The sequence below is a fragment of the Nelumbo lutea genome, chromosome 2 (assembly GCF_056320005.1).
Source record: "Nelumbo lutea isolate HS-2025 chromosome 2, American lotus-T2T, whole genome shotgun sequence".
Classification (NCBI taxonomy): domain Eukaryota; kingdom Viridiplantae; phylum Streptophyta; class Magnoliopsida; order Proteales; family Nelumbonaceae; genus Nelumbo; species Nelumbo lutea.
The window spans coordinates 9506495-9530336 of NC_142685.1; the positions used below are offsets into that span (position 1 = coordinate 9506495).

General features: G+C 37.2%; 1 protein-coding gene across 1 annotated transcript; it reads left to right on the forward strand.

Annotated features, from left to right (window-relative positions):
• Positions 1-547: 547 nt before the first annotated feature.
• On the forward strand, positions 548-23077 carry LOC148868457 (mRNA capping enzyme family protein). Its single transcript, XM_088970390.1, has 14 exons — positions 548-1503; positions 3711-3845; positions 4023-4165; positions 4331-4399; positions 4660-4731; positions 6918-7019; positions 8070-8126; positions 18243-18381; positions 19805-19869; positions 19967-20017; positions 20375-20437; positions 20916-21039; positions 21306-21367; positions 22730-23077. Exons 2-14 carry the CDS (start codon positions 3770-3772, stop codon positions 22832-22834), a joined length of 1128 nt encoding a protein of 375 aa, XP_088826516.1. The 5' UTR covers positions 548-1503; positions 3711-3769; the 3' UTR covers positions 22835-23077.
• Positions 23078-23842: the final 765 nt, after the last annotated feature.

The window sequence follows — 23842 nt, forward strand, 5'->3', positions numbered from 1 at the left end:
AACATTTTGTCGACCCAACCTGAAAGCAACCCAACAAAAAATGAACGCAAGTGTCTTGACCCAACCCGAATTCAACCCACCAACCTAATTGCGAGGAAGCCAGAGGACGAAAGGAGTGACTTCACCACTACAAAGAGACTGAAAGAGGCTATTTTCATGGCTGCATAGATTAGAGAGAAGATTAATTTTATAATTTTTTTTTTGCTTTTTATAGGTTCAGGGATTAGCTACGACTTGCAGGTTGAGGATGAATTTGATTTGGTTTGTTGTGATTAGATGATTAGGGGTGGATTCGAAATGAGCTGAGTCGAATAGTACGAGGCTCTCGAGCTCGGTTCAAACTAGAACATTGAGTTCAAACTTGGCTTGAGTAAAAAACTCATAAGCTTGAACTTGATTCGAGAAATAAAGTTGTATAAAAATAAAAAAAAATTATATATAATTTTTTTTATTTGATAGTTAAAAGATTAAAAATTATAATATTTTTATTATATATATTATTTTTTATAATTTTTTATATATATTCAAACTCGGCTCATGAGCCTCAGAAGCCGAACTCTATTAGGATCGAACTCGGCTCGTTTATTAATCGAGCCTAAGTCGAACTTATCACTGAGAGCTCGAGTAGATCGCCACGAATTCGAATCGGCCTCTCATTCATCCGATCGGATTTTGGATCGAATTCGGATGGAAGAATTCTCTCTCTCTCTCTCTCCAAGGAATAGGCTCTGCTCCCCATCGTTTCCCCGTTCTCTCCTCATCTTCTCCTCATCCAATCCAATTTAAGTGTTCTTCTGCAACCTAACCTCTCGGAGCACCGCCACCGCTTCTATCTCCTTCCCTCTCCTTTTTTTTTTCTCCATTTCTTTCCTTTCCTCATCCTTTTATTTATTTATTTTTCTCTTTTCTAAGTGCTTCGTTGTTTCACTATCAACGAACGAGCAGGATAGCAGCAGCCGAATAACATTGCTGCTCGCCATTATTATCGAACACGGAACACAGAAGAGAATCGACTCTCTGCTTGCATCTCGCGTTCAAGCTCGATCGGAAGTGAACCACAGAACCAGTCGCACTCTCGGGAAGGGCTTCGCACGTATGTCTTTTCTCGCGTTAAAGTACAGGTGGCGCGTCACGATTTTGTTGGGGCGGTTGTTGGGAGCAGATCCGAACTCCACTTTTGTGTACGTTCTACCCTCCATTGCTATTTAGCCGCCCAAAGTTTCAACTCGGAACTCGGAAGGTGCTCACGGCAGAAAGGGCTTATGAACAAAACGGGACAGTGGTGGTCACTCGATTGGACCTCTTTTCTTGTTTGCAGTTCATCGCGCTAGCATTAGATCGTTTACACATCCTCATATTATCGGACAATCAAAGTGAAAGGAGGGAACCAGGGGGGAAGAGAACCAGGGGTTGTTCCATCTTCTCACTTTGCTCTAGCCCCAGAACGTAAATGGATGGCAATTTGGGTCGGCAATACATGGTCTCATCGAAAATGAATTGAATGTGCGTGTTCCTATCTCTTCCTTACAAGAATGTTCCTTTTTATTGTTTTAATTCCTTAGAGGTTTGTTAATCAAGGTTCAAGTATCGCCTGGAATTATGTTTTGAATTGCTTCGAGTTCTCAGCTTAATTAGCATTACTGGTAATAGGTTTCTAGTTTTCCTTTTTTTTTTTCTTTCCTTTTTTGTATTTATTTCATAATATATATTCTTTTCACAATACTCATATCTGTGGGGAAGTAGTCACTTTGATTCGTCTGGTAAAAATACGGTCCCGGAGTATGGTATCTTTCCTCTTTTTCAGTGGTAGTTAAATGTGAGAACCACAGAAGGAAAACAGCATAGGGGAAGGAGAAACTTTTTGGAGTTGATTTTATTTATTTATTTTTATTTTTTAAAGTTACATCAAGATGATGTCCTTGGAAATTGATTATGAGCGTTTTTTTTTTGACCTAGTCCAGAAGGAATACCCATAAGAGATTGAGCGGAAGATCCTAAATATACAAAATAGAGCTAATTATTCTGATTAGTGGATCTCCCTGTCATTAACGTAGCAACTGCCATAATGTTAATTAAAAACAAATTAACTTCTACCACATTCATATATTTGAAAACAAATAATCTTTGGAGATTGCTTCATCATAGAATAACAGCAGTCATGGATTTTATTTCTTATTGGCTATGATAAAGTCAGTATCACGTCAGTGACTTTAAAACCCTCCAAGGTTTATTAAAGAAAGTCTTAATCTTGAATCCAAGTACAAATGAGTTTTGGAAATTTCAAAAATTTTTAACCATAATATATGGTGTTGTCTTGAGAATGTAAAAGGTATTTTCTTTTTTTTTTTTGGGGGGGGGTAAGAAAAATTTATTTACCTTAAAAAGGTAAAAAACGATAAAGCAGTTTTAGTTTAAGCCTGCAAACCTTATCGTCTTCCTCAATCAACTGAAAAAAGCTTAGACAAATGCTAATCCTAAATAACCTTCCTATAGATGCTTGACAGGCCTGTTCAGGGCCAAAGATAAAAAATTTAAAGGAATATAAAATTAGAAAGGTAAAACAGTAAAAGCCCAATCTTGCATATATTTTTTGCTATTCTTTTATCCAACAAAACCCCTGGAACACTAGCATAGGAACCCCATTTAAATTAGTTTACAAGAAAAAAAAGAATAAGAAATAACATTCATGGATCTTTTCATTGTAGTATCTCACTAAAGAAGGGAAAAATAAAGCTCGTTTTACTAATCTTGGGGATTTGGATGACCCTTCTTTGGTGTCAAATTCTGGGTTTTCGACAATATTAGCTTTAGTTGAACTTATGCTTTTTAAGTCTTTCTGTTCATGAATTTTTATGAGTTAGGTTTCAACTCAAGTCAACTAAGCTTGTCCCAACTTTATGGGGTTGGGCCAGTTGATTACATGAACTAGATTTCAGATTTCTTAAAATGTTCAGATTGAGCTTTTCATTAACCAAATTTTAGGTTTCAAATGTTTCATATTACGAGTTTTTAATAAAAACAGGTTATAAGTTTCTTCAAATGTTTCATATCATCGGTCCTTCATGAACCAAGGTTTGGGATTTCTTCAAATATTTTCGATCACCAATTCTTCATGAACTAGGCTCTCTCTCATATGCAAGGCAAAAGCACCAGGATCAACTCTTTGTTCTAACTGGGGAGGGAGATAAAGCTAGAAGAATTTTGGGTACCCAGTTTTTTTAGTTTTTTAATCTGTTTCTGCTTTTACTTTTTGTTTATTTTTTAAAATTTCAATTTTAAATAATAACTGCTTCACCAGGTTAGGTTGAGCAAACCTACCATAAGGTTGTTCATAAACTCTACAACCATAAGGTTGTTGTATGGTTAGCCTTTTCCAAAAAGATCATTAGGAGAGAAGCTGTGGACCAATTGCTGACAATTTAAACACAACGATGAAAGAAAATTGTTATACCTGTTTGTCTGCCTTGAGGGTAGCTTTTCTGGTGCCAAGCCTGGAATCTCCCTTCAAATTATGCCCCTCCAAAAGAATTTTGTTTAGGTATTTAATACATAACAAGGCATTAGTTGTATCTGACTAAATTAAGGTAATTGTATCTCCTTCCTGTTAGACACAGCTTCTCCTTTTGGAATAATCTTTGATATCTATCCATAAAAACGTTTAATCTACTAGTTTCATCTGTGTCCAAACCTTTAATCTACAAACATTACAGGTAGAATTGCAAATAGAGGGGGGCCCGTTGTCCTTATTTGGAGTTTTCTGTTATTGAGAATGAAGCGGGGGTATGGAGAATCTGCTTCGACCTCTTTTGGTCCACCTCAATCAAGGAGAAAACTTGATCCACAAGGTAATCTTTAGTAGCACATTTTTCTTGTTTATTTAAGTTTGAATTTTTATAGGTTATTTATGAATTTTTTCTCATTTTATTTTTGTACTGATTTGTTTAATGTGGGAGCTTACTTTTATGGCTAGAAGGCTTAGATTTTCATATTGTGTATATATGCTTCTGTTTACATTGTCCTAGGTGATGCACTGTTTCTAGAGGATGATGAAACTACAAGGAATCTTGCACGTAAAGTGGCTGATCACTACAGCGCAAGGACAAACCAGACTTTGGAAGAGAGAGAAGCAAGTCCAATAATCCATTTAAAGAAACTCAACAATTGGGTATACTTTCATTTGCTTTTGTGGTGTAAATTTGCCTCTTCCTTTTTTTCTTGCTTTTCTGTTTGATAATTAGAAAATGATCTTTATCATTTGTCTTTTCTGATGAATGACCTTATTCAACCTATTGGCTACATTTGTATAATTTTGTTCCCAATTTTCCAACAGATTAAAAGTGTTCTAATTCATCTTTATGCTCGGAGAGGAGATTTTGTTCTTGATCTTGCTTGTGGGAAGGTATGTGCAATGCAGTTGTTTCAATCTTCAGTAGTTATTATATATCAGATAGCATGTTTTTTTTTTTTCAATTTTTTTGTCTTTACATCCTTTCATGTACATTAGTTTCCCTTTTATTGGTAGTTACTGCTATTTCCTTCAAAAAAAAGGAGAAAAGAAAGGAAAATAAATCAAATCTCTACATTTTGTCTTGAAGCAATAGTAGCATCCTTTTTTATGTCATGTTAATTTCATATTTATATTTGTCTTGTAATTGGCAGGGTGGTGATTTGATCAAATGGGACAAGGCAAAGATTGGATATTATGTTGGTATTGACATAGCTGAAGGATCGGTAAGTTGCTTAAGTGATCCTCTTTCTTTGTTGCCTTTTCTGTTCTTCTCTTTTTGTTTGTTACTCATTATTCCAGAAAATTGGGCATTTAATCATTTTAATATCTAGCACTTAAGATACTATGTGAAAGCAAGTCATTTGATCTGTTTCATGCATTTGTTGGCATGTGTGTTTTTTGGGTGGTATTTACGTTTTTTTAATAGTTCCATGTTTCTTTAGGTGCCACATATTAGTTTATTCTGGAACATGTCATTCTTGTGCTACTCATGGCCGCTATTTTGTGTTTAGACTAAAATTTCAAGTCAAGTGACTCGAGACATTTTTTTTCTCAAGGAAAGAAATAAGAATGAAAAATTCAATCAGTGGCTAAGGGGCTATTTGATAACAACTGAAGTTGCTGAACTAAATAAGTTGTTGCTTTATCTTTTAATGGATAAAATAACTAAATAATAAAGTATTCAAGGATATATAATCTACCCAGCTTCAGCTTCTGCCACTAAGGAGCCCCCGGACTCCTTAAAGTCTTATTCAGTAAAAGACAAAACAATAAACTTTTCAGTTCAGCCACTGCAGCTGTTATCAAGTGCCCCCCCAAGTCTCACATACATCAAGGAGACAACACACTGATTAACCCAGAATTCTCCCTTTGAATTTTCTTCCTTTTGATTGTACAGATTTTCAGGCTTTCTATGTTCGGGAAATTCTTTTTTTTTTTTCAATCAAAAAAGAAACTGAATATTTTGTCAAAAAATGTGGAAAATGGATCTGTAGGCAATCCATGGACATGTAATTGTTAGTCTGAAACATCCAGGATCCAACCAATGAAAGAATAGTACCATCCTCCTTGAGTCATGGTATCTTTTTTTATTTTTATTTTTTGGTGATGGTGGTTGGTGTGTGGGGTCATGCTTTTGGATGTGGTGATAAGATTATCACTTCCAGGAATAAGATTGGCATCTGGAATAACTGAAGCTATTAATTATTTCCTTTCCCCTTTCTTAAGGAATGTGATTAACAAGAGAATCTAATGATCAAATTAAAAGTAGTTCTTGTCAGATTTATCTATAACTTGAGGTACTTAAGCTTATTTTAGAGAGAGCTGAATCTACTCGTCAACCATAGCTTATTTTTGACAAGAGAATCTGTTTGGTTGATTCCCTTTCCCCCGGGCAGAGAGGCCTCTCTTTTCTCTCTCTCTCTCATGCCTCTGAATCTAAAATTTACCCTCCTTTCTAGATTTCTTTGGCAATATCAGCTGACTTGTAAAGGCTTCATCTTTGTTTTTCATAGAAAAATAAGAAAATAAGAAACTTTATGCCCAGATCTGTTAGGGAGCTAATGTCAACCTGGCATTTAACAAGCTGCAAGGTGCCAACCAGCTGGTTGGTAAGGTCTCCTGCTGGTCGTAGCGGAGACTTGGGATTGAATCCCACCTGCACCTGGGTTGGGGGATGGTCTACCCCCGTTGTGTAGCCCTTTAAAAGAAGTAGAAAAAAACCTGGCATTTAACAAGCTTGAGCAAAAAGGGAAGCTAATTTGGGAGTTGGTGCCTGCAGCCATTATTGGAACAGTAGTATGGGTCGAAAAAAATAGGAGAATTTTCAATAATAAATTCAGAGAAGTAAATTATCTTATCAGGAATACTGTGGGCAAGATTGGTTCCTTGGTCTCTTCCTCCAGGGAGTTTAACCATCTGTCAATAACTCATTTACTGAATTGTTAATCTTTGTGGGAAATCTGAGTTTGTATTGTGTTTCTCTTGGAGAGTGGTGGGTGTATCTAGGGAGCCACTTTTTGGGAGATGTTGTATTGTACTGTTAAACATTTTCATGAATAAAATTACTTTACTTTTTGTTTTTATAAATATACTTCTAGATTCAACATTTCAACTTTAACCCGGGCTTGCTACATGTGCCCATCCAGGCTGCTGACTGGATACCCTTCCAATCTTCAATTTCGCTCCAGAGAATAGTTTCTAATCGTTCTCCAGTCTACCCATCACAAGGGTCTCAATTTTCACAATCTTTTAATTTGCGATGTAAGCTATAAGGTGTTCTAAAATCTGGTTTTGATGACATTTTGAATGTGCAAAAGAGCTGTCTTGTTATCTTAGTTATGCTTGGCTATATCTGATGGTAGATGTTGTTGTTGTAATTAAGCTCTGTTTATTCAACAATTGTGTACAGATAGAAGACTGTCGTACACGCTATAATAGTGATGCAGACCACCACCAACGACGCAAAAAGTGCACATTTCCTGCACATCTTATCTGTGGAGATTGTTTTGAGGTAACTGCAAATACCTATCACTTAATTGGTTCAAGTGTTTCTACTAAGCCTTGTCCCATCTATATGGGGTTGGTTAATGACTCAACTCAATTTAACAGTGCAGATCTAGGAGAAAATTTCTGGTGTGTTCTTGAGATCCCAGCTTGTAATGTAAACATGTTCTCATAGCTTCAGTTGGTCGGGTGTTACCTTGGCACCTATTAAAGTTGTATCTTTCCCTTTAATTAATCACATTTTTCTTCTTTACTCTTCAAAAAAAAAAAAAACCTTTCTTCCATTCTTCTCTATTCTGTGCCATATTCATTGTCAGATTATGGGCCCTTAAATCATTTTTCGCCACTTAAACTCATGTTCTTTTTGGTCTGCCCTTAGATCCTTGTAAAAGATCATCTGTGCACTGGTCCTGTAGATTGTCTTCTCTGCACGTGACCAAACCATCTTAGCCTACATTCTCCTATTCTATTACCTATTAGAGTCACTTCTAGGTTCTTTTGAACAAGTTCATTTCTGATCCTATCCTTTCTAGCTTTCCCACTCATCCATCTCAACATTCACATTTCGGCCACTCATTCATTGGACATAATGTTTCTTGACTTCCTAACACTCTGCTCCACACAACATTGCTAGCCTTGTTTATTTATTTGTTTGTTTGAGTAATGGTGAAGTTTTACTAATTGTGGTAAAATAATTTAGATATGATACAACATTGCTGACCTTGTTTATGTTATATAAATGAGAAAGACTTGTTGATAACTATGCTTCTTACATTCTTCTCCTTTCCTAATGACCCTTATTTTATGTTTTGTTGAGGGTGCACATGTTTCATGCTATCGAACCTGTTTTGTGTTTGCATAACTTGATTAAAATGAGCTACAACCTTACCTCATACACAGTTGCAGATACTAGATACATTCTGTAACTGTACACAATGTCCATGCAATAATTGAGTATCTTTTATTTGACTTTGTAGTTTTTTAATGCTTCATACCATATGTACTTCATTATGATATACCATTAAATGTAATTGCAAGTTCTGTTGATGAATTTCAGGTTCGCTTGGATAAGGTTTTGGAAGATGATGCTCCATTTGATATATGCAGCTGCCAGGTAAATGACTTGTCATAGTCGTTATCTGTGTCGAAGTAACTAAATAGATTGTATATAGTGGAAGTGAAAGATAGTCTTCTTCAATAAATATCAGATTGAATGGCTCAATGATCTATCTTATATATATACTAAAAGAAAAATGGGGTACAAATGAGTCCTATGCGTTCAGGAAATGAAATCTTTCAATCCCTCTACGTTGAGGAAATGGAATCTGTGTACGGGGCCAGAGGAATTTGTGTGAGAGAGTTCGAGAACCTGCATCGTGTGAGAGGAATTCGCGTGAGAGAGTTCGAGAGGACAAAGTTTGAGAATAGTTCGATGGACAAAGGCTAAGCACAACACTGAATAGTCCGATGGACGGTGGAGAATAGTTCGATGGGCAAAGGTTAAGCACAACACTGAAATATGAATAGTCCGATGGACAATAGGCCAATGATAGCCCGATGGATGGTGGACAAAGGTTTGTACTCTAATAGTCCAATGGACAAAGGCTTTAGGCAGAATAGGCTCTAGGCTGAACCTATCGAGTAGAATATCATCCATCAATCATAGGCTCTAGGCTGAACCCTTCGAGTACCCCATTAACCCATCAATCTCTCTCTCTCTCTCTCATATCGTTACCTACCTTGCTTGACTCTCTGATTCTCTCGGTGTTGTTCTTCGGTTGATCAAAGCTTTTTTGTTTTTTTTTTTGGAAAAATTTTCGATAAGTACCCTGTACTTTAGGCCTAGTGCCAATTTAGTACCCGAACTTTAAAACGTCTAGTACCCGAACTTTCAATTTGTGACAAATCAGTACCTGGCATCAACTCACCATCAGTCAGAACCATCGCGTGAGGTGAGGTGCGATTTAAATGCTTTCATAATGCCAAAACTAACCTCCATGATAAATTTCAGACCATTTTACCCTTTTCTCTTATTTTTTCCCTTTTCCCCTTTCTCTTCAATCTAGGTTGAAGAAGGATTAAGAGAAGTGGTAAGCGCATCCCTTCATTTTGAGCACAGTGTTCATAGGTGCTAAGCGTAGCCTTTGATTCCGACCTCCACGGTAATTTTCTGACCTCCTGCTCTTGCTCGCATAGGTGGTAAGCTTCGATCAACTCCAACTTGAAGGAACGATAGAGGAGAGGAGAGGAGATTGTTCACGTGCAGGTTGAATGAACCACAAAGGTGGTAAGCTTTAAACTCCTAACGTCTAATCAATTTCACAAATTAGCTACCGTGCTAGAGTGGCTGCCTGTCAGGTTGTTCGTTATGAGAGAGCGCAAGGTCCAATTCTGAGCATTGATGGGGGCGAGGAGCCTGCCGACTTTTGGGATGCTTTGGCTAGTGCTCCACTTCTTAGTGATGATCTTGACAAAGTGGCCGACAAACTTGATTTTTCTGCTGGTAAGGATCAGGTTGCAGTGGCAATTTGTCTTGGGGTTGGTGGGAAGAAGGTGGATGAATATGATTTGGACTATGAGATTTTCTAGAAGGCGCTTTCGGGTGGTGTGGTTATACAGAGAAAAAGAACCTAATTTTTCAAGTTGAAAAAGTCCCTTTCCCTAATTTTTTCCCTCTTTTTCATTTGATTTGTTTGGAGGGGCAAGGTGGCTGTTTATGAAGTATATATGTAGGAAAAGAAATGGATGTGCAGCAAGAAATGGATGGGGATTGGTACATTGTCTAGGAAGAAATGGATGTCCAACAATAAATGTCTCTGCTTTTCGCCTGATTAGTGTTGGCCATTGGTACGTTGCCTAGCAAGAAATGGATGGGGATTGGGAAATTTTGATTTTTTGACAAATGGTTATGAAGTATATATGGAAAGAAAGTGTGAATTAAGGCTCTCCATCACTTCATAACGGTCTCACCTGTGTCTTTGTGTAATTTGCTCAGTTTGTTTACTCAGATTCATTTGGAGCTCTCTACAGAAGCTACAGTCAACAAGTTGACAGAAACAACTTGGCCAAACACAGTAGTTGCACAGCTAGACCTTGAACCCTCTAAGAAAAACCAAATTTTGCCGGAGGCATCAGAGATGGTGGGACCAAAAGGTTTAGTAGCAATAGCTTCATATAGGCTGATAAAAAAATCCCTAAAAATCTTGCATTAAAATCAACCAGAAGTCAATGTAATATAAATACAATAAAAAAACATTGAGAATAATAGAAAAAAGAAAAAAAATACCCTAGTCGTCTCTTCTGGCACTGGCAACAAGGGGTTGTCTTCTCCGGCAACAGTTGAGTTAGAAAAAGGGGTACCATTATCAGATGTGATTTCTTCCAGCAATTTCTTCCACAATACACGGAGCAGATCTCCGTACGAGCCGTCTGGTTTGTCACTCGTCAATTTCAACTTTTGCGGTGTCGCATTCCGCTTGACGTTACCGGCGTGTGGAACTGCTTTCTTCAAACTTCAAGTAATAGAGTGGGTGAACAGTGGTTCCCACTTGCAGAGAAAGGATTATAGTTGGGGCATTTTCATCATTTGAAAAAATAGTTCATACATTGGTCGAACCTGCAGATGGGTAATTATGTCTTTTTGCATTCTAATTGGCGGTGAGTTAACGCTAGGTACTGAGTTGTTGCAAATTGGAAGTTCAGACATTAGATTGTCACGTTTTAAAGTTCGGGTACTAAATTGGCACTAGGCCTAATGTGCAGGGTACTTATTGGGAATTTTCCCTTTTTTTTTTAAGTTGTCGGTGTTGTTCTTCATTCAAGGAGGACGTTCTTTTTTTCCCGTTTTCTTCTACGTTGGTTGTTGGTGCATTTGGCATGCCATTTTTTTCTTCAGTTTTCTTCTGGTCTCGGTTGCATTTGTGGTTTTCTTATGCTAATATTTTTTCTCTCGTTGTTTTGTCTCGAGGGTCTGTTGATGCTGGTTGGTGGCAGTGGTGATGAGTTTGGTGGATTCTCTACTTCGGTGCTTTTTCAGGCTCGGTTGTGCTACGACGGGGAACAACACCGCTGATGGTGTGGTTCCTTGTCGTCTTTGGGTGTTCGGTGGCAGTTCGATAGTGGCCCTAGGTGTTCAGTCGCTTCTGTACTCCTCACTCTTCTCATTTCTCTAATTTCATTTACCTCTTGCTTCTTCCTCTTGTTTCTCTAATCTCTAATCTCTTTCCTTCTTTCTTATCTAGCTTTTAATGTTTCTTCACATGGTGTAGTTGGATCAAGTAGTGGTTGGGTTGGCGTTCTTCTATGGGTTTCGTCTCTGGTTTCCAGTAGGGGGTTAATTAGTGGTGATGATGAGTTGAACTTGTCTTCCTTGCTCCTTTTTTTTTTTAATTTTTCTTTATTTCTTTTTCTCTTTTCCTTCTCCCATTTCTGTTTTCTTTTTCTTCTTCTTCTTCTCTCTTTAGCTGCCCTTTCTCCTTCTCATCATCTTTTCTTCCCCAAGTCTTCTTTGTTTTCTCTTTTTTCCTCATTCCTTCACTTCTTTTTTTTTTTCTTTTCTTCTTTCTTTCTTCTTCTTAAAGGTGATTTGGTTGCTTGGTCGACAAAGTTATCGTGGGTTTGTCACTCGTCGATTTCAACTTTTCCGGCATCGCATTCCGCTTGACGTTATCGGCGTGTGGAACTGCTTTCTTCGAACTTCAGGTAATAGAGTGGGTGAACAGTGGTTCCCACTTGCAGAGAAAGGATTATAGTTGGGGTCATTTTCGTCATTTGAAAAAATAGTTCATACATTGGTCGAACCTGCAGATGGGTAATTATGTCTTTTTGCATTCTGACTGGCGGTGAGTTAATGCTAGGTACTGAGTTGTTGCAAATTGAAAGTTCGGGCATTATATTGTCATGTTTTAAAGTTCGGGTACTAAATTGGCACTAGGCCTAATGTACATGGTACTTATCGGGAAATTTCCCTTTTTTTTTTAAGCTGTCGGTGTTGTTCTTCATTCAAGGAGGACGTTCTTTTTTTCCCGTTTTCCTCTACGTTGGCTGTTGGTGCATTTGGCATGCCATTTTTTTCTTCAGTTTTCTTCTGGTCTCGGTTGCATTTGTGGTTTTCTTATGCTAATATTTTTTCTCTCGTTGTTTTGTCTCGAGGGTCTATTGATGCTGCTTGGTGGCAGTGGTGGTGAGTTTGGTGGGTTCTCTACTTCGGTGCTTTTTCAGGCTCGGTTGTGCTACGGCGGGGAACAACACCGCTGATGGTGCGGTTCCCTGTTGTCTTTGGGTGTTCGGTGGCAATTCGATAGTGGCCCTAGGTGTTCAGTCGCTTCTGTCCTCCTCACTCTTCTTCTCGCTTCTCTAATTTCATTTACCTCTTGCTTCTTTCTCTTGTTTCTCTAATCTCTTTCCCTCTTTCTTATCTAACTTTTAATGTTTCTTCACATGGTGTAGTTGGATCAAGCAGTGGCTGGGTTGGCGTTCTTCTATGGGTTTCGTCTCTGGTTTCCAGTAGGGGGTTAATTAGTGGTGATGATGAGTTGAACTTGTCTTCCTTGCTCCTTTTTTTTTTCTTTTTAAATTTTCTTTCTTTCTCTTTCTCTTTTCCTTCTTCCATTTCTTTTTTCTTTCTCTTCTTCTTCTTCTTCTTCTTCTTCTTCTTCTTCTTCTTCTTTTCTCTTTAGCTGCCCTTTCTCCTTCTCATCATCTTTTCTTCCCCAAGTCTTCTTTGTTTTCTCTTTTTTTCTCATTCCTTCACTTCTTTTTTTTTCTTTTCTTCTTTCTTTCTTTCTTCTTCTTAAAGGTGATTTGGTTGCTTGGTCGACAAAGTTATCGTGGGTTTTGGCCGGAAGATACAGAGATTGATCAGGTTCCCATCATTGTTATGGTGTGTTTGATTTTGTTGTGGCTAGGTAGCATTGTGGTGATACTTGGTTGTTGTGTTTGATTTTGGTGTGTGTAATCTTCTTTGTTTTCTCTTCAATTCCAGAATTAACTTTCATTGGATACTTCTCTAGTTTTTTAATGTATTCCTTGCAAAATCTTCCTCACCCAAGAAAGACAAGTACACTGCCCCAAGGATTTACTATCTTCCACCTCTATATCTACCACCCTTTCTAGATTTATTGTTTCGTTAATCTGATGCGTTTCATCTAAGACCACCTTCTCCATTTGGTCATTTTCTTCCTTTGATTCACCTTTTCCAGATACAATTGAGGGTTGAACCAATGTTAAACGTGGAGGCATGGCGTGAGGCGTTCCCCTAATAATATGCTTTCAAATTTAATTTTTATGACCTGCACTAAAACCAGGGCAAGTATCCACTTTATAATAGTAAAGATTATCTTCAATCTTCATGAAGGCAGAGCCTTACCTACTACTGTATATTAGAGTTGAATGTTTTTCAATAATGGTCAGAAATGCTTTTATTATTGAAAAGAAAACAGAGTACCCTACCATGTAGCAAGCCAATTGATAGGGAACATAAATTTCTGGTATATAAAACAACATAAAGATAAGGAACAAACAAACATAGAACATACTTTTAGGTGCACCTAGGCGCACAAGCAAGGCACATTTTAGGGTATGCGCCTCTCCTAGGTCCTAGGCGCAACCCTTTCAAAAGGCGTGTGTCTGATGCGCCTTGCATGCTTGAAAATGTTTTATATGTTTGCTTTTATTTTTAAATTTTCATTTGAATATGCTTTACATGTTATGTTTATGTATTTTAATTTTAGGTAATTATTTTTAAAACATTTATTTTAAAATTTAAGTTTATATTTTTTATCAATATTATGTTTACTATATTTTTTTTATTTTTTTTTGGCATTTTTTTTTAATTTTCTGACATTTTTAGCTTTTATTTTGTATTTTTGTGCCTTGCTTCAAAAAGCCGTGTGCCTCACCTTGCACTTCGGGCACAAATTGGCCCCTGTGCCTTGCGCTTTTAAGACACTAAATCAACCAAGGAATTATTTGATCTTGGAAAAGACCTTAATGTGTTGTTCAAGATGGAAGCTAGTGCCTTTTCCTCTTTAGGCTCCGTTTGTTTGCTGGTATTTAGTGTGTGTGGGGGGTACGTTGATCAACCAATAAGTTGACTACGATACTTGCATTTGTTTGTTGCTATATTGGGTTCCACAATTACCGAGGATACCATAGAGTATTGGTTACCTGAGTAATTGATACCCTCTTGCAAGGTGGGTAAACAACTTACTTGCATGCCAATAAATGCTTTCTCCCTCCCATTGCTCTCTTTACCCAGGTAACTTGTATCATACAAGAACACTAGAATCTCACTTACCTAGGCATGTTTTATCTGGGATATACTTGCCTAGGTAAATGTACTTACCCAACTAAGTAAAACGAATGTGACTTTAAGTATAAATCCAAGAGATCAAGGACCTTACAGCTGAAGACTAGGGGTGCAATTGAGTTGAGCTCGAGTTCAACTAAAATACCTTTAAGCTCGAGCTTGAGCTCAATTAAATATTTGACGAGCTTGAGTTTGGCTCGAAAATGAATATAGTGAAGACAGTTTTCTGTTACAATTGATCAAAGCTTCATTAAGTCCTAAGTCATGTGTGCATAGGACTCATCTAACTGGACCATATACATGCCTCATTCCAATGAGGGGGTGGATCAATATAATGTTTGCACCAAGGATAAGACAAACAAAATAGATACATGCTCAGACAAGGAAAACCAGCATATATGAGTCACCTCTGGGGAGAAGAATGACGGACTCTAGAGTGAAACAAGGCCTAAGCAACAAAAGGGAGACGATTTGGTTGCAGAACAGGTATTTGAGAAGAATGCAGTATTTGAGCTTGAAAGGATTAGTGATCTTAATGGAAAAAGGAAGAATAGTGAAGGTCATCCGGATGCGGTTAAAAGATTTAGACAACAAAAGTTAAGTAGATCTGTGCTAGTCTTGAAGGTGTTTGATAGATTGAAAGGGGGTTCACTTGGGATTGGAATCAACAAGAGGGTCAAGAAGAATAGAAGGCTTGTCAAGTAAAAGAAAGAGAATGATTAGTTCAATTTCAGAAGGGTGGGGTAAGCCTTGCTTGTTTGTAAAGGGTTCCTGGGTTGGATTTTGTTAGGTTGTTTAAAATGTTGCGAAATTTTGGAAATGTCGCCCGACATATGTTGGTGTTGAGACTCAACGGCATAAATTTTACTTGAATTAAAAAAAATACAATATGTCGGTCGATATTTCAACCATTTCGGTAAATGTCGACCATATCGTTCCAAAAAACAAAAAAATATATAATATATTGAAATATTTCCAAGTATATGTCGACAACTCAGCATATATTTGAACTACAAACATCTCATATCAAACAAAAGGAGACATTACAGAAAAAACAAAAACTACATAAAAAAACATGACTGTTACAAAAGCACAAATTACAGTTGCGCCCAGAACAAGGTTTCCCTGTTTGTCCCTTGTTTTGCTAAGACATCAGCAAAAGCATTAGCTGATCTCCCAACCCACTGTACTGTTACAGACATATTCCTTGTCAGCCATTTGAATTTCTTTATCTCCTTCTTGTAGTCCCACGTGACATTCTCCAGATTATTTAACCCGTTCACCACTGACTTAGAGTCCCCTTCAACCAGAAGTTGCTCCACACCCATTTTTTTTGCAAGAATTATTCCTTGTATTGCAGCTAACAGCTCTGCCCTAATAGACTTACCAACATCTAAAGGGCCAGAGTATAGTAAGACAGCCTCTTGAGTCTCATTCCTCAGTACACCTCTCAAACTAGAGGGACCTGGATTGCCCTGGCTACCTCCATCAAAATTCAGCTTCGAAGAACCGTGAAGAGGGGGGACCCAGCTTGTCATTACCTTTATCTTCTCTATCACTATTTATATCTTAATAAAATTTCTTCTTTATTTATCTTCAATATTATATATATATATATATATATATATATATATATATATATATATAAAGTCACCTCTGTCATTGTCCAACTTTTTGTTTGTTTGTTTGGTTTTAATTTATCTAATTTATTCTAGGATCTAGAAAGTTGGTAAGACTGTAAAAGTCTTGTTTCTGAAGTCAAATTAGTAGTTGTCCTGTTTCTTTTATACAGATAGAAGTTGATAATTTGCTTTTTGTTATTTAGCCGGTGACCTTTGAATGCTATAACTAGATTTTTGAAATTTACTAGGAGTCTTGTTAAGAATAGAATCATAGAAATTTGTAAATCACTAAGTCAGACTTCAAAGTTCTATGGATTACTGATCTTTATTTTGTTTTTGTGTGTGTAGAACTCAATTAGTTATATTGAGTTTTCTTGGATGCACTCTTTCTACCATGTTGAGAGGGTGATATAGATCCAATTAATTGACCATATTTATCAGGTATCAACTATATAATCAACTTGAACTTGATATAAGTGACTTTTAGGTAATAATTCTTTCTTCTATTCCTTAAGTTTTGGGGATTGGTTCTATAACCTCTTTGTTAAAAACTTAACACAGATAACTGGTCTTCCCACTTATTTTATCTTTGACAAGTTCTCTAAAAGAGTTAGTATGGATGTCTTTGATGGGTTTATTGATATTTTCACAGACTACCGTAAGGCCATTTGAGGTAGATTTAACGATTAATGTGTTTAAACCGAGAATATGGCATGTTTCTTTCTCATGAGTTGGCTTAGGGGATAAATATGGTTTCATGGGGCTAGTTTACTGGCTCAAAGCTGCATGGGGTAAGGTTGCATTGAATGTATGGTGATGGATGGATGAATTGAAAATAGATCCAAAGCATCATCCAGAGCAGTGTATAATAAATAAATATAATTTCATGGGGCTAGATTACAGGTTTACAGCTGCATGGACTAGGGTTGCATTGAATGTATGGATGAATTGAAAACAGATCCAAAGCATCCAGAGCAGTGTATAATAAATAAGTAGGAAAAAATGGAAAGAGATAAAAACATAAGAACTAAGGGTCCATTTGGTTCCCTGGAATAGGGGCCTGGAATCGGAATCAGAACACCCCATTCCGATTCCAACCGTTTGTTTGGTCGGAATGGGATTCCGATTCCCATTCTTGGTGGAATGGGATTCCCCCGTATGGGGGAATGGCCGTTCCAGGCTCACTACTTGGGAATGGGATTCCCATTCCAGAGTCTGTCAAGTAGTAAAGAACTCCTGACAAAAAAACCCATAAACCTTAATATTAATAAAATAATAAAATATGTGATCCTGACCGTGAACCAAACAACAGACCCTAAGAGATAGATATGAAGTGGTGCGCCACTATTTCTACTAATGTGAAACTTTGAGTGGATTAACAGAAGCCAACTTTAACCTTTTATCAGAGTAAAAAGATGAACTTAAGAGAAGTATGTTATCTCTTAGTTGCCTGTAGTGACATGCTTCAACTAGTTATAGTAGAGGCATTACTTGAATGTTGGTTAGCAATTCAACATTCTTGGTAAATCCTACTAGAACTCAAATTCTATTTCCTAATCCAAACTATTTTTCAAAACAATTCTGTATTGGCTTGAGTAAAAGTATAAATGTGAGCTTATTGCTCCACATACTAAATTGAACAAAGGACATATGTCCTTAAAAACGCACTCTGCTTAAAACCAAGCCTATGCTGGTTAAAGCCAAGCCTAAAGACATACATCCTACTTAAAACTACTTATTGCTTGCACTTACTAAATAAAGCTTCTTTCAAAAAAAAAAAGAAAAAATGTAGAAAAAAAGGGCATATATCCTACTTAAAAGTACTTTCCACTCAACCTCTCCACCTGTTCTCTTTTAAATGGATATCACCCTTAAACTTTTTACATTTTTGTCCATAACTTTTTGTGCAATTCATTAAAGATCTAAGCTACAAGTTTAGGCTGTCTGCACATATTGTTCCATGCAATGTTGGTGTGACATGAGGCGCTCCACTACCTTGAGGAATGGGGTGTAGTGATAAATTGATAATGCAAGAGGCATAGCCTCCTGAAGAGGGGGGGGGGGGGACAACGGAGAAGAATGATGGGGGGGGGGGGGAGGAGGAGGAATAGGAAGATTAAGGACAAGGCAGAGCGCATATGCCTTCAGTGCCTTTTGAAACACTTCCATGAACCAGTATGGATGTGATTGGCAGGGGATCTTCATAGTTCATGGGATAGTATGTCTTATAGTTACTAAGGGAATAGTATTTTCTTTTAATATTTGTATGAAACATAAGCTGACGCATAATATTTAGCAGTTTGCCCTACATTACTCATGGTCTACGGAGACACGTGCACGGCGGGCATTGGCCAATGTCTCGGCATTACTTCGTCCAGGAGGCATCTTTATTGGAACAATGCCAGATGCAAATGTTATTGTCAAAAAGCTCAGAGAAGGTATGTATATATTGTATAATGTGGTTTTGCTTTCTTTTTGCTCAAGTGAATCTATGGTTTTCTCTCCGATACCAGTTATTGGTTTTGTTTGAAAAGAAACTCCATAATGTTGTAGTGGTGATGATGTAGAAAGATTGTTTTTAATAATGCAATTCATGATAAAATCTGAAATTTGTCTGAATGCCATGAAAGTCTTTCCTTTTTTAGGTGGATGTCTTGGCTAGGTCATAATAAAAGTTAAGGCTTAATCAAAATCTAAATATCGATACGCCCGATACATAGGTAGGGGCATATCAATATGCCCGAATGCCATGAAAGTCTTTCCTTTTTTTTGTACTTTTTTTATTTTTTTCAAAACCGGTTCAAGGGGGCCGGTTTAAGGCTCCTCCACCCCCTGAACTGGTCAGAACCCCGATACACCCTCTGTAGGGGCGTATCGGGGAGCTCCTGAAACGATACATATCGGCCGATACGTGTCGATACTTTGAACCTTGGGCTTAATAAATGATTTGGAGTAAGGGAACAGTTGGTATTATTAATTACTACCATATTGGTTTAACTTATAGCTTGTTTTGGTCCCATGACAAATGTAGTAATTTAATTTCAGTTTTCAGTAGTGTTTGAACCCACAACATTATCATAAATAATGGAGTGGTTTCTGCTTGTCAAGGTAAGAACTGAAATTGTATTATTGATAAAAAAAACCCTGAAATTGTATTCATTTCTTGGTATGATGAAACAATCTCATTTGTAACTTAACAATTGGAAATGCCTCTGTTTAGAGAGTTATTTAATTGAAAACCACAGGGGAAATTGTTTCATTTCCGGTAGGTAAACATGCTTGTTCATGGATCATTTTAAGAAGTATTCATTTAATGGGTTAAAATATGGTATTCAAAAGGACTAAAGAGATCCATCACGTCAATATCAATATACTACCAAATTATTTAACATTTGATCCTTAAAAAAAAAAAAAAGACTATGAGGTTGAGTTTGCTTAATATTTATTAGTTTGTTTACAATGGTTCAAACCTCTAATAGTTCTTAGTATAATTTACTATATTAAATCTTCTGATTGAGCTGCTCTGTCTGACCATATATGCAATTAGTCAATAATCTCTTATTTCCTTAACTTTAATCCTGTTAGATAACCTGTCATGTATATGGTGCCTGCTGAACAGTAATTGCCATTCTTTTTGAATATACCATGGAAAGACTTGCATCTGGGAACTGTTTGTACTGGATTGTTTTGAAGATTTTGAAATAGTTCTTTCTACAATATATGCTACATGAAATCTTGCTATTGATCCCCTGTCTGATCATATGCATTAGTTCGTACTCTTATTTATATATTAACCTTGAAGTTTGTCAGATGAGAAATGCCTACTTAATAGCAATTGCCATTCTTATTGTGAGTATGCAGTGGAAGGACTTGCATTTGGGAATAGTGTGTACTGGATTCGTTTTGGTGAGGAATATTCTGAAAAGGTGATTTATCTTGTACTGTGACTATACCATCACGCAGAACATCTTTGTAATTTCTATATACATGTACTGATGGCAACTTCACTGTTCTGTGGTTCAGAAGTTTAGGTTTTCCAACCCCTTTGGTATCAAGTACAATTTCCACTTAGAGGTACAATGTTGATTTCTGTATTTTGTCCACTCTCTACTGTCTCTAAACTCTATTGCTAATAATGATTATAGTTGCTCCCCTGGAACGGCTTTTATCCTGTGTTTTAGTTAATCAGCCCTGACTAGTAGATTATGGATCTGACTTCTGATTTTCAAAATGGTTTTTCATTACATGCTTGAATTATCCAATCTAAGCCATATGTTAGAAAATCTGACTGTGGCAATATATTTCACTTCTAATATTGTAGTAACCTGATGGTTGTATTTTATGGTAAATAGTATCCCACTATTTCTCCATCTATGCTGGTCATTTTGTTATAATTGCTTCATTAATTTCTAACCTTTAGTATCTCTGCAGGATGCTGTTGATTGTCCAGAATGGATTGTCCCCTTCCGTGTATTCAAATTGCTGGCTGATGAGGTTTACACTGACCTTGGGATTTTTTTTTCTTCTTTTCCCTTTTCTGTATGTATTTCACCAAAACATGTTTTCTGGTATTTGCGTTCTTGCTTTTGGGGTAGGTTTCTTTTACATGTTTAGCAGAGATAGAAGAGGAGATTTTTGTGTTCTTTGGTCTTCATATTTGTCTCTCCGGAGAATCTATTCTTCTACCTCATTACCCCAGCCTATTTGTTTTCATATGGATGATGGATGGGTACAGTAGACATATGGCGGCGGGTGTGGGGTATGAATTTATGAAGATTGAAATTGCATAGGAGAGGAGATGGTTAAAGATTCCCCTACCAAAAACCCTAGTTGATTTGTATATTTGGATTTTGCAGTGGAATACTACCACCTAAGTTTTACTATTATCTCTGATGTGCAAGAGCTACTAAAAATATGTTACAATGCATAAAGTTTCAACATTGATAGGGCTTTCTTGCATTTGCTTTTGCAGTATGACTTGGAACTTGTTTTCGTCAAGAACTTTCATGAATTCGTAGATGAGTACTTGAAAAAGCCAGAATTTACTGAGCTAATGTGGAGACTTGGTGCCTTGGGTGATGGAAACAAGGACAACAGTGAGTAGAGTTCTTACTCTCTTAAGCATGCATGCCTATCTTGTCAGTTATTACAAATTTGAACTACTGGTTTAGGCATCAATAATCTGGTTGAGGCTTGACATTTTTTTCTTTGTTTATTGTGTTTGGAATTATTGTTCTACATCTTCACAGATTGTCTGAACTATTCTGTGAATACATTAGGTAGTTTAGTGAATACTTGTAGCTTGATCTTTTTGCAATTCCAAGCTGTGTTTAACCATTTATTTGTTTTTTGTAACATGAAGGCACGCTATCACAGGATGAGTGGGACGTAGCTTACCTATATTTGGCATTTGTCTTGAGAAAGGTAATTAGGATTTTGAAATCTCATAGTAATTGGTTTTTATCTTTTTTTTTTTTTGAGAGGGTAATGTATAGGAATTTATTAAAAGAAAAGAAAAAGAAGGGAGAATGCACAGCAGAGCTCAGCAAGCCCACATACAAAGCCAGCTAGCTCAAATCCCCACCATCAAAGCTAAAAGAATCAGAAAATACACCCCTCCACAACCTACCAACACCAAAGAAAGACCAAAAATGCTCCCAAAACTGAAGCTGCACCATGAAACAGCTATCACTCAACCACCAACCATGCAACCCCAACAAACTACAATAAAACCTGGCTTGGGACTCAAGACTGCTATCTTTCTACCCCTACCACCTTTTCCAATTTCCTTTAAGCCTGGTAGACTTTCCATGCTATCCAACTTGAAACCAGAATCATCACTCCAGTCCGATTCTTGCTGCCTCTCAACATCAAGGTGCTTCGTCATCTTAGAATGGGCTTCTTGATCTGTGGTTTTCTTACTTTATACCTAGAACATATGCTGCTTGAAGCTTTTTCTCTACATAGTAATTGATTAATTCATCCATACAACATCAATCATGAGAGGCTCCTGTAAAGGGATCGAAATTGAAGAGCAGTCTAATTGTTTTATCTATAATGCCCCCGATCTGTCATTGTGCTAATTTGAAGGTGTTGACTAGGTGTTTCTCTATTCCCAATGGACAGAACTAGGTGAACCCAGTCAAGTCACCAAGTGATTAAGCAGTTGCAACTGTCGTCTTCCTTTTACACATGTTACCACCCTTGTTAGATAAATTATATAGTATTACTGATACAATAAGTTTATGTTTTGTTTCATAAGCGTGAGTTGTGAAAGGTTCAAAGGTTGCCAGATATCAAAGGAAAGCATATTTGAGTGGACCAGGGTTTACAAAGAAAAGAATGCCCGCATCTTTGTAATATTGAAAAATATTCCGTACCTCTAATCTTGCGTCAATCTTTATTTTGTAGAGAGATTTTTATAAAATCACATCAGTGCCCCAGCCACAGGGTGCACCCCACGGGCGCATCTCAGCGTGCATTGGGAGATGTTTCCGATACACGGATGGGATGTGCTGTGGGGCGCCGATATGAACTCGATTTTTACAGAGCTCAACTCCTTTTCTCCATGCCACAGGAATGGTGGGTTCGTTTAAAATATATAATGTAATACCAATGTTTTTCAGGGGCCCTGCTGTCTGTAGCATAGAGCAAAAGCAACTGAGCTGCCGATCCCATGCACATTCCTGAAACCCAGAGCCCCTTAAACATGATTTTAGAAACCATATGTGATTGGATATTATATTATATGCATCATGCTGAGCTAATATTTTGTGCTAATTTCAGAGAGGCCAACCAGACCGCACACACCGGAGCAACGACAACAGAGGAAACAAGGGACCGATGCAAATATCAAAGGGCGACATCAGGTATGTTAGCAGCGAGGACTGACGGGAAATTATGTTTTTATTGGACTTAAAAGGACTTCCATCCAAACACAAAGGACAAATAATTAGTGTCACATGGAATGGGGAGGCTACCGGACTGGTGGCGGGTGATACCTCCGTCGCTTTTTCTGTGATTGGAGAGATTTTTGGAGTTGGAATTATTCAGTTTTGTAGAATTGCAATAAGTACTTGTAGCACTGAAAAAGCAGCACCAAAGCAAAAAATATAAACACAATTGTTCCATGTATGCATGTTCTCTTTTTTTTTTTTTTTTTTGTCACGGAACCAATTCCCATGTCTCGAGTTCGACTCAGAAGTCAGAACAGACAAACGATATCAGACTTCTTACAGGAAATCGGATTAAGTTCGGTCTTGAATCATCTTATTTGGTCACAAGTTCATAGGGGCCTTTCGTATTTTGGCCGGCATATTTTGGTTAGGTATGGTGTAGTGGCTGTAGCCCTTTCCATCTGGTCTGATTAGGGAGTCTGCCTATTGAAAATAATGATGTTTATTCTTTGTTTGATAATTCATGACAATGGAGAGACTGAGGATGCCACCCATAGAAATAAAGTAGGGTGGGCAAAATGGATGGATCCATTTGGTGTCTTACTCGGGGGTAGTCCATCCCCAACCCAGGTGCAGGTTAGATTCGATTCTAACTCTCTGCAGCGATCCGCAGGAGACCTTACCAACCAGCTGGTTGGCACCTTGCTTTACATTTAAAAGAAAAATTTTATAAGGCAGTCGTTAGAAAATGAGTGATGGATGGAAATGTATATGATGAAATGGATGAATGAAAAAAATATATATAATGAAATGGGTGCTCTTTGCATTCACGAAATGGAATTTACTCATGCAAGTAGATCTTTGTGCAATCACCCATTTCATATAGATAATAATAATCTTAATTACTGTAATAATAATTATTGATTATTACATTAATTTAATAAATATATAATTAGTGATTATAATTAATAATTGCTGTTATATATTATTAATAATTAGATAT

Excerpts from the sequence above, each read along its gene's own strand:
- LOC148868457 (XM_088970390.1), top strand. The coding sequence starts at position 3,770 with ATGAAGCGGGGGTATGGAGAATCTGCTTCGACCTCTTTTGGTCCACCT. Across the intron at positions 20,438-20,915 it reads TCAAATTGCTGGCTGATGAG|TATGACTTGGAACTTGTTTT; the intron begins GTTTACACTGAC and ends TTGCTTTTGCAG. Across the intron at positions 21,368-22,729 it reads TGGCATTTGTCTTGAGAAAG|AGAGGCCAACCAGACCGCAC; the intron begins GTAATTAGGATT and ends TGCTAATTTCAG.